Here is a 10,960-nt window from a genome sequence, read left to right on the forward strand (position 1 = left end):
GAAGTGCACAAAATAGTATTTCTGTTTTTTAGTTAGAGTAAGTTCAGGGCGCATCTGCGCTGAAGACTTTTTATTTTCATATTGTTATTTTCTTATTTAGAGGATTAGAAGGAGATTATGGGGATATTTTTGTTATGTTTCTTTCACTGATTTTCTAGTGCACCTTTCAGTTTCCTCTTCCATTTGACTTAGTTCTTCAAACTTAATATTATTTCATAGTACATACTGTAAATGTTTGGTTTGTGAGAGCAATAAATCTTTTGCGGTGATAACTTCTGTGTTTCTCTTGTCACCGTTAGTTTATTCTTTTATTCATCTCCAACCTGCTCCTTTTAAATCCCTAGACAGATTTCCATCAAGGGTTGTAACAATATCTGCACCAATAAATCAATTAATATAAATCAAGTCCACTTATTATCCACTTACCAAAAGTATCAATTGTTATTTAAGGTGAAGTTAAGGACAGATCACCTGAGGCACTTTGGCGAGGGTCATGTTGGACGGTCTCTTCACCGGTGAAGTGTTGTTCTCCTCTTCCTCCTCATCCTCATCATCTGACTCCTTGACACCTGAGCAAACCACAGAGTTGGAGGCATCAATATTCTGACATCTGTAAGTGGCAGGCCTAAATGCTAACATCCACAGAATGGAGCGACATGCTGAAAGTGTCTGAACAGCATGAGCAAAACATATGGAAGCGATTATACAGGCATAAATGGAGTCGCATGGTAATTTATAATTCACTTTTGAGTCTGTGTAGAGAAAGAGAGAGAGAGAGCGGGGTCAGATTAATCCCATGGACACTGCAATAGGTAGAAAGAATCGTTCCATCACAGAGAGATGAAGAGCAAACAAGAGAAGCAAAAGACACACATGGGAAATGGTCCTCCTGAACTCTTTGTTTTGAGTGCATGTGTCCGTTTCTTTTTTAACCAATGAGAGAAGACAAATGGTACTCACTGACAAAATGTTGACCGCTGATGTAGACCGGCCCCCCTCCGGACTGCAGACGAAAGGACACAGGAGGAGTGACCTCAAAACCGCCCAGACTTAACTAAAGATGAAAAAGGGAAGGATCTCTTTCAACAAACACAATGGAAATGTAATGGGCAATGCGCACAGCTAGTGTTTTTCAGCCATTGATAAACTTCTGAAAGGTTAATGTGACTATCAATTTTATTTCATAACTTTCCTCTTACAGCAGAGGTGTCCACACTCTGTCCTGGAGGGCCGGTGTCCTGGAGAACCTCCAGGACTGACTTTGGACACCCCTGTCTTACAGCATCGATGATGTAATGTAGTTAAAATACAATCAGTTAAATAGACTTAAGCATTTAGTTAGTTGTTCAAGCGTAAAACGAGATGAAGGATCATGTAAACACTAGTGCCGTCAGAAGCAGCAGTCTAGCACAGAAGCTTCATTAGAAATACTGGGCATAATATCCATTCATAGGTCACTTTATTAGGTACACCTGTCCATCTACTCGTTAATGCGAATTTTTAATCAGCCAATCACATGGCAGCAACTCCATGCATTTAGGCATGTAGACATGGTCAAGACAAACGGCTGCAGTTCAAAGCGAGCATCAGAATGGGGAAGAAAGGTGATTGAAGTGTCTTTGAATGTGGCATGTTGGTGCCAGACGGGCTGGTCTGAGTATTTCAGAAACTGCTGATCTACTGGAATTTTCACGCACAACCATCTCTAGGGTTTACAGAGAATGGTCAGAAAATGATAAAATATAAACTGAGCCAGAAGTCAGAGGAGAATGGCCAGAGTGGTTTGAGCTGATAGAAAGACAACAGTAACTCAAATAACCACTCGACACAACTGAGGTATGCAGAAGAGCATCTCTGAACACACAATATGTCCAACCTTGAGGCAGATGGGCTACAGCACCAGAAGACCAGCTAAGAACAGGAAACTGAGGCTACAAATCGCACAGACTCACCAAAATTGGACAATCAAAGATAGGAAAAACGTTGCCTGGTCTGAGGAGTCTCGATTTCTGCTGCGAGTTCGGATGGTAGGGTCAGAATTAGGCATCAACAACATAAAAGCATGGATCTATCCTGCCTTGTATCAATGGTTCAGAATGATTGGTGGTGGTGGTGTAATGGAGTGGGGGATATTTTCTTGGTACACTTTGGGCCCATTAGTACCAATTGAGCAACTGAGTATTGTTGCTGACCATGTTCATTCTTATGACCACTGTGTACCCATCTTCTGATGGCTACTTCAAGCGGGACATCGCGCCATGCCATAAAGAGCAAATCATTTCAGACTTCTTTTTTTTTTTAACATGACAATGAGTTGACTGTACTTAAATGACCTCCAAAATCACCAGATATTAATCCAATAGAGCACCATTGGGAGTGGGTGGAATGGGAGATTCGCAGCAAGCACGTGCAGCCGACAAATATGCAGCAACTGCATGATGCTATCATGTCAATATGGACTAAAATCTCTGAGGAATATTTCTAGTACCTTGTTGAATCTTTGCCATGAAGGGTTAAGGCAGTTCTGAAGGGGGTCCAGCCCAGTACTAGTAAGGTGTACCTAATAAAGTGGCCTATGAGTGAACATTTTCATATTTTAAAGACATGGCAGGGAAAAATGGAATTTAATGCATTGCTTTTTGTCCAGTCTGAGACCTGCTTTACATCCTATATCAAACAGGTAGTAAAGATAACTGATTTGTAATGAAATCAGACCTTGTAATGGCAACAGTAACACAAAAAATTAAAAATTAAAACATGTTCTTTCTGTGCCAATGCTTTGCAAAAAATATAAATAAATAAAAAAATTCAGATGATGAATAATTCCCAACAAAAACAAGCGAGAATTCCTTCCAAGAAAGAATTCATGACTAGGATTCGTCCTGAACATTCCATGCCAGTACATCTGAGACAGGCCTACAGCTAAACATCAGAATTGCGCAATTGGAGAAATACAAGCCACGGCCAACAATTTTGAATGAACATTCCAACGCGCCAGGCAACGGCCCTTGCATCGATGGCAACCAGATGTAAACAGCTGAGGGCGCGATGGTCTGCTTAATGCTTTAAATGACAGCTATGGAACTGTTGCAATTACGTTGAATGGCGAGCAATCCCTCATGTCCAGAATCATCTCAGATGATCCGTTTCAACACAAACGCTGACTGATGAGCTGATTGTCTCTAGAGCAATCCAGACAAAACCGCCTAATTACGCTACAATTATTGCTCTACATTTTTTTTTTTTTTTTTTGAGTCAGTTATCCTGGGAGTAAAATCCAAGATCTTACATTCATCACTGAAACAACAATAAATACGGATTTGAAAATTAGGAAAAGTTTTAAAGTCTGCATGAACCGGAAGCTGCAACCCTTTTTTTCCTTAAATTGTGACGCAGTTCGTAGAGAAACTAAATATTACATGAGCAAAAAGTGGGCGCGGCTTTTTTTCTACTGCAAGCTGATTGGATTTAGTAAAGTAGGCATTTCATTTAGGAACTTCGGGAAAAGGGTTTTAGTTATTACAACCCATAGATATTGACATTAGATGTTGCCTACCCTGTTGTTGTCTATTGGAAAGAATGTGTTAATGGAGCCGCCATTTTAGTACAGGGTAGCGCTCCTTTGAAATGGATGCAGACCAAGGTGCAGTGGAGGACTGGACATCCAGAGCCAGAGATATATAAACATATATACATATATCGATGATCGGGAGTTTCCCGGCGGTCAGCATGCGAATATTTTTTTTTTTTTAAATTTACGAAAATTATAATTTTACATAACTTTTTTTAAAATTGATGGATGAGTGATCACATGCACTTTGCCGACAAAAAGCATGCGTTTGTGTGCGTAGAAATGTATTATCTTCCCTCCTGGTTACATTTGATCTAATCCGTGTCCTGAAACACACCTGTTCTCCAGCTTTCACTTCTCATTCTAACAGTGGGAGCGATTTGTTTGTGATCAAATCTCTGTAATGAATGACTCGTTTACTTAGCCAACAATAAGTTACTAGCACCGCAGCATCTTATTGTCATATTTTATTTACACTGTTTGCTTATTTTATTCAACAAAACTAGCATAAGTCGAGTGTTTCGTGCGAGTTGGAGCTACTTTGCCTTATGGTGAATTCAGTAAAAAACTGTAAAATCATCAATAACGTCACCTGTTTAGCACAAAAGTTCATAACATACAAAATCGTAAAAACTAAATCTCACCAATGAAATGTTGTGCCTTTGTGCTTTGATTTCTTTGTTTGCTCGTTACTACACCCCAACACAGCACTAAAGCCCAGCATCTTCACATCTGGCACACTGTCTTGACTAGTGTAGTTGAATAACATTTGTCCTGGGAGCACTGTACAAATGTGGCGGCGCTATTGACGTATGCTCAGGGTCCCTATGCGATATCTAGTGTATATATCTATGATTACAACCTAACACAGTGATCCTCAATCACAGGGCAGCGGACTGGTACCGGATCAATTGGTAGTGGGCTGCACAAGAAATCATTCATTATTTTTTTTATTTATTATCCGAGTCTGAATGATCCTTTTATTTTGAAAAATCTTTTATTTTGAAAAATGCACATACTCTCTCGTTTACATCTTGGTCACTTGAGTGCCCAAATTTAACACAAAAGCAGCAAAATGACTATGAAACAGACGTATTTGGAAAGTTTCTTTACGAAGGGGAAAACGGACAAACAAACTGTCAAGGAATGGATCCACAACCCATTTGTCAACAAATCAAGTGAATCCACCATGTCTGTGCAAGAAGATCAATTGCTGGAGATCATAAAATGATGGCGACCTTTTAGCGGCTGTTTGCATATTGCGTCTTCTCTAGAATTTGTGCAAGTTCGTTATTTCCAATAGAGATGAGCGTCTTGTGCGCGCAAGTGGCGTGATGCGCTTGCACCTTCCAGACACGCCCAGTTAAATAAACGCTGCGAGCGCACTGCGAATCACGTGACAAGAACTGACCAATTAGCTTCAGCTTGTATGGAATATACATATTTCGGTATTTCAGTTGACCAATTATCTCAGACAAACACTGAACACCCAAACACTGCAGTGTTTTGCAATTTTCTCCACAAATAAAACTGATTTTGTTAGCTTGTCATCCTCTGAGAAAAATGGTTGATGGTCACACCTATCACAGTACGAACCACCGCTTCCTGGTCTGCTATAAAATTGTCAAGCATTGACCGGTCCGTGGTGACAAATAGGTAGGGGACCACTGACCTAACAGACACCTCCTCCTCATCATTTCTGTTTGCAGTCAAAACTGAGGGGCGTGGTTAAGTATGTTAGCCACACCCAATTCCTCAGACAGACGTAATCTGAGAATTTAACTTAAAAAAAAACAGGCATTTTCAGATTTCACTTTTAGATTACAAGGGCAAACAATGTATTTTTTATTCTTAATGACATGCACAGATGAATTATTCGCCACAAAACTAGCGTTGTGAGCTAACAAAATCATATGGCTAGTTTTGATTCAATTTGTACTTTAAAGAGCTCAAACTCCACCCACTAATCTACTCATACCAGAACACAAAGAGTTGCAAACACATTCGCATTAAGTCATAAAACGCAGATTCCTCCCAGAGCTCTTTGGAAATGTTCATATTTTCCGTTGCTGATATAAAACAGAGGCTAATATGTGCTGATGTCATGGAGCGCTCCTCGCCTTCCGTCCTGATGATGCAACGCAGGCCTTGCCCCTTTTAAAAACAAGCTGTCAATCACAAGTTGACCAGCCTCGGCACAGCTGGAATTTTTATTAGACGCATTCTCAAAATACCACAGAACACCCAAACATGCCAGAGTATAAACTAGATTCATGGTGTTACCGAGGGCATAATAACACTTAAAGGTGCAGTAGGTGATTGTCTTCAGAAGCATTTTGTGTTGTGCTGGTTGAAAGTCTCGTCACAATTCAATAGTAATAATTTAAGTAAATGATCTAAATGTATTTATATGTATTTTTATATTTTGGGTAAGGCATAAAACTAAAAAATGTTCATCCAATTAAATAGAGTCAGACCGACATCTCTCATAATTCCGATAAGTAGGCAAAACTGTCTGTCAGCAAATGCAGAGTTGAACAACTGCGCAGCCGTTTGTACGCATCCTCACCGACCGCTGTTGGTGCCACACGTTCAAGAGAGAAGGCGCGCGCGATCGGTGAAAACCTGCCGAATCGAAACTTTTTAAAAACCTGAATCAATATTGGAGTTACCTTTGCACGCTGGAAAAAGGATGAAACAATGGTTGAAGGATTTCTCTTAGCAAGTGCTGTTTTGTTTTAAAACTATTTGAGCTTCACGTAAAGCTGATGTAACGTTAGATGTTGTTACAAATGGATTATATCTTCACAGAACTGTCGTTCAGTCACTAAAATCTTCCGGTAAAAGATTGATAAGACTATTTTCCAGTTTCATAAGGGACCTTTTACAGCATCTATAATGTAGATTTTAATTAGTTTAACAACAAAACACAAGTAAATAGCGCTATTCCGCCTAGTCTCTCCCTGTATTGTTTACCATGCAACTCTAAATATTCACTCTGAAATAGCATGTCAGTTTGGCTTTCTCGCCGTCGGACAAGCACTAGTCGCTTTTAAACACATGAGAGAGGGTTCTTTTGCTGTGCTCGTATTTAGGGAGGTGTGGCTCTAGACGGCAGGGGAGGGAGTGTGATTCAGAGATTTATGCTAAGCTGTTAGCATTGTGAAAGATCACCTACTGCACCTTTGGCAGATAAGTGCATGCAGCAATATTAGAATACTGAAGATGTGTGATTTAATAATGATTAAGTGTTAACAACTGAACTAAATATAATAGAATATTGTAAAAAATTGCAATGAGGTCCCACTAATTAACTAACCATTGTTATGGTATATTTTATTTATTTAATAATGATAATAATTCTTAATACTGTTACTCTATATTATTTGAAAATGTTTAACACCACAAATGGTTTTTAAGTGCTTTTTCCACAAAGTTACAAAAAACTAAACAAAATCGTACTTAGAGATGTTGTATTAATTATAAAAAAATGACTTCTTATAATTGATGAACAAGTATTTCAAACCACACTGAACTGAGCTAAACTGAACTGAACTTAAACACTAAAAACTGAACTACCCTGATCCAGTTACAGGGCTCGAAATTAACTTTTTTACTTGGTAGCACCGGTGCTCTCAACTTCAAATATTTAGGAGCACCAAAAAAATTTAGGAGCACCAGAAAAAATTTAGGAGCACCAGAAAAAATTTAGGAGCACCCATCAAAAATGAATGAGCACTGCTGCTGTATTTTAAAACAACATCAACAGGACTAACAAAAAACAGAAACAACTATCTTTGTGATGACATTGATATTTGTGTGCAATAATTCTAAAATGAATGTCTAATAATTATAGAATATTAATGATGATGAAAATGACAATAATAGTAACAATGAATTACATTTCTCATTATGATGCTGCCTTAAATGACGTGCATGAATATCTGCTATAAAAAGTCTGTTACTTTATGAAAAATAAATGTATAGTTTGCATCAAACAAAAATGAAGCATTGCAGTAAGAAATATGGATTTTGTACTGCTGTTTTTATATGCATGTCAATTTAATAAATAATATTTCTGCTACAAAACAAACAAAATATTATAATAAATAATTCAATTCAAAGCTGAAAGCTGCAAAACAGTCATCAGTAAATAAATAAAAAATAATATACACCTCAAAAAAGAATAGACAAGATAAAGTAAGTAAAGTCTCACTTCTATCACTCTTTAAAAGTTTTGGTTTCAGTTTGTGTCAATTTAAAGGTTTAGTCTGAGCTCAGACTGGCTGATCTTCATTTTTCTGTGTTAGTGAAAAGCAGGCGAGTCAGCCGACCCAATTTATGAGCAGGCAGAGCAGTACTCTTGCGATGACCACCGACGCAATACCGTTCGTTGTTATGATGAGCCGCAGTTTCAGTGTAAACTTAGTAAAGGCGAGCTCCTTTGACGATGATATGTACAGTATTAGATTTGACTTTTAGCGGACATTTGCGCTGAACACGCAGTGAATGCAACGCATCGAGATTCGGGCACCTTCTCCGAAAAACACGTACTCGATTGATCTCAGCTGGCGGATCAATATTCACCACGTCATGATCGCTCTCATCTGCGCCCTCAACTTTAGATGGGGTTTGCAAACCTGTGTGCTTTAAGTTATTACTCTTCAGCCGTTTGTATTTCCCGTGGTCGTAAAAGCTCCTTCCTTGTCATCTAACAGCGGAAAGTCTTAAGGGATTGACAGCTAATAGGAACCAATATAGCGGCAGGGAAGAGCGATTCAGCACGTTTTTACAAAAAATCAAAACAGGTCGCACTACAACCATTATCTGTAGTCGCACTAATGCGCCAAAATATATTATTAGGTCGCATAGATTAATTTTCGGGCGCATATGTGACCAAAATGGTCGCAATTTCGAGCCCTGAGTTACTATGACCATTTATGTGAAGCTGATTTGATACAATCTACATTGTAAAAGCACTATACAAATAAAGCTGAATTGAATTGAATTACTTGGGGTGTGCAGGGTTTCCACATATTTTTCATTTCATAATTTATTAGATTTTTTCAAACTAATTTCATAGTAGATATCTAAATAAAGGTTCCATTCACAGTACTTCAATTACAATTTAATACTCTGACAATACTATTAAATACTAAAAGTCAGCTAAAAGTATAAAAATATTGAGCTAAATACTTGGAACTTAGAAAAAACTTGTTTTTTTTCTAAATTACATAAGATCCCAAATATCACTAGTTTATCGGCAAGATGTATTTTAAAGACGGAATAATATCAGCTGTTTACAAGGGTCTTCATTCATTCATTTTCCTTCGGCTTAGTCCCTTGTTTATCAAGGCTCGCCACAGCGGAATGGACCGCCAACTATTCCAGCATACGTTTTACGCAGCAGATGGCCTTCCAGCTGCAGCCCTGTACTGGGAAACCCCCAAACACTCTCACATTCACACACACACACTTGTAACAAAATTTTTTTTACACTGTGATGCTATTTACAAACTTTTTTACACCTGTTTATAACACAAAACCCAACGGAAATGAACTCTAGAACACTTACAGAAGGCAGAACGGATGGTTTCAATACAGCAAGTGTGATTTTGGTGGTTTTGCCATCGTAAGTCAATCCCTCCATCTCCACGGTGTGGAATTTATCCTCCGCCTCGGCACCCAAACACACCTGAGAACACGGGTGAAGAGGTGAGAGATGTGGTATTGCCAGTTTACAGACAATCAAAACGACTTGTCTGAAATATACAGTGCATCATTAGCATAGTGCCTCACAAAAGAAATACTGCTATGGCTTGTTATCATTTTCCTGTTCATTCATGTAATGCAGCTTTGACACAATCTATATTGTGATACAGAAAATAAGTGTTGTAAAACAGAATACAGCTGCACAAAATATTGTTTTAGCATCAATATCACAACTACACATTTCTAAAACTACTTTAAAAATTACAATTCCTGAGAAAAACTACTCAATTACAGTAATTGGAGTATTTGATATTACTTTACACCACTGCCTATATGGCAATATTAGACTTTTGTCAAATATTCATCTTCCTCACCGACTTAAGTGACAGCTGATGTTCAGCCTCATCATCATCCAGGTCAACTTTGTGCTCTTTCTTGTCAGCCTTTAACGAACAACCTACAGGAAGACAGCAAAACTAAATTGAGAATAAAGTTGGTTTTATATTCGCACATTCGTTAAGTGACAGCTCAGTTTTGTTTACCATGGTACTTTGATTATTCGGACTGAAATTACATGCAAGTATGACTTCAAAACAACATTATCATTATTTAATTGACTGTAAACATTGTAGTATTTTGATTGGCTGCTAATATGATTTCACTATTTAGAATTTGCAAAGAATACTTTTTTGAAATGATATTAAGATGAAAATATGAATGTGCGAATATAAAACCAACTTTACCTTAATCAAAAACTAATACTTTATTCAAAAATGTTGTAAACACGTGATAAACTTTAGAAAAACCCATTTTATGCAACCAAAAATCCCACAAAATAAACAACATCCTTTATAAATAGAAAATAAATACATGAAATATAACTATCCCCAGTCCTCCAGCCCATTATATCGCATATATAAACATTAGACTAAACACAAAGGCAGAGCCAATACATGTGGCTAGCTGCATTAGCCACAACTCTTGTATTACAGTGCAATGCAGCAGTAGGAGCTTATCGTTTGATTGCATATGACGAATTGTCGCATATATATGGTTATGCAACGTGTGATTTTAATTCAGCTCACCAAACAAATACATCTGGGGTCGGCTGAGGTCTTTAATGTTATCCTCCATTTTTGCGCGCACAGGTCCTGTTAAACGTAGTTCCGGCGTGTTGATTGACATCGAAATGGACGAATGAGAGTGTAGAAGTGGGCGGGCTTTCAATAGCGTCGTCCAATAGTATGCACGGTCGGTGATCATGTAAAGCCCTTTGTTTCTTTTTCGTGCGTCCACTACCTCGTTTGTCCTCACGATGGAGCCATTTGATAAATCCTCACTATATTTGCCTTGCAAAAACTATAGATATAAACACTAGATATCGCATAGGGACCCTGAGCATGCGTCATTAGCGCCGCCACATTGGTACAGTGCTCCCAGGACAAATGTCATTCAACCGCACTAGTCAAGACAGTGTTATTACGTGAAGACGCGGGACTTTAGCGCTGTCTACGGGTGTAGTAACGAGCAAACAAAGAAAATAAAGCACAAAGGCAAAACATTTCATAGGTAATATTGTGTTTTTTTCTGTTTTTGTATGTTCTGAACTTTTATGCTAATCAGGTAACGTTATTGAGGATAACAGTCACTTACTGCATTCACCATACGGCAAAGCAG

At 38.2% G+C, this 10,960-nt stretch overlaps 1 protein-coding gene across 2 annotated transcripts in view; it reads right to left on the reverse strand.

Annotated features, from left to right (window-relative positions):
* Nucleotides 1-10,445, reverse strand: part of npm1b (nucleophosmin 1b) — a 52,554-nt gene extending 42,109 nt beyond the window's left edge. Inside the window, 5 exon segments of one of the 2 annotated variants that reach the window (NM_001166155.1) lie at nt 472-569; nt 961-1,054; nt 9,147-9,266; nt 9,658-9,740; nt 10,369-10,445. In NM_001166155.1, the coding sequence (NP_001159627.1) occupies nt 472-569; nt 961-1,054; nt 9,147-9,266; nt 9,658-9,740; nt 10,369-10,417 (444 nt within the window). In that variant the 5' untranslated portion in view covers nt 10,418-10,445. 2 annotated transcript variants of the gene reach the window in all.
* Nucleotides 10,446-10,960: the final 515 nt, after the last annotated feature.

This window comes from Danio rerio, chromosome 14, assembly GCF_049306965.1.
Source record: "Danio rerio strain Tuebingen ecotype United States chromosome 14, GRCz12tu, whole genome shotgun sequence".
In the NCBI taxonomy this organism is placed as follows: domain Eukaryota; kingdom Metazoa; phylum Chordata; class Actinopteri; order Cypriniformes; family Danionidae; genus Danio; species Danio rerio.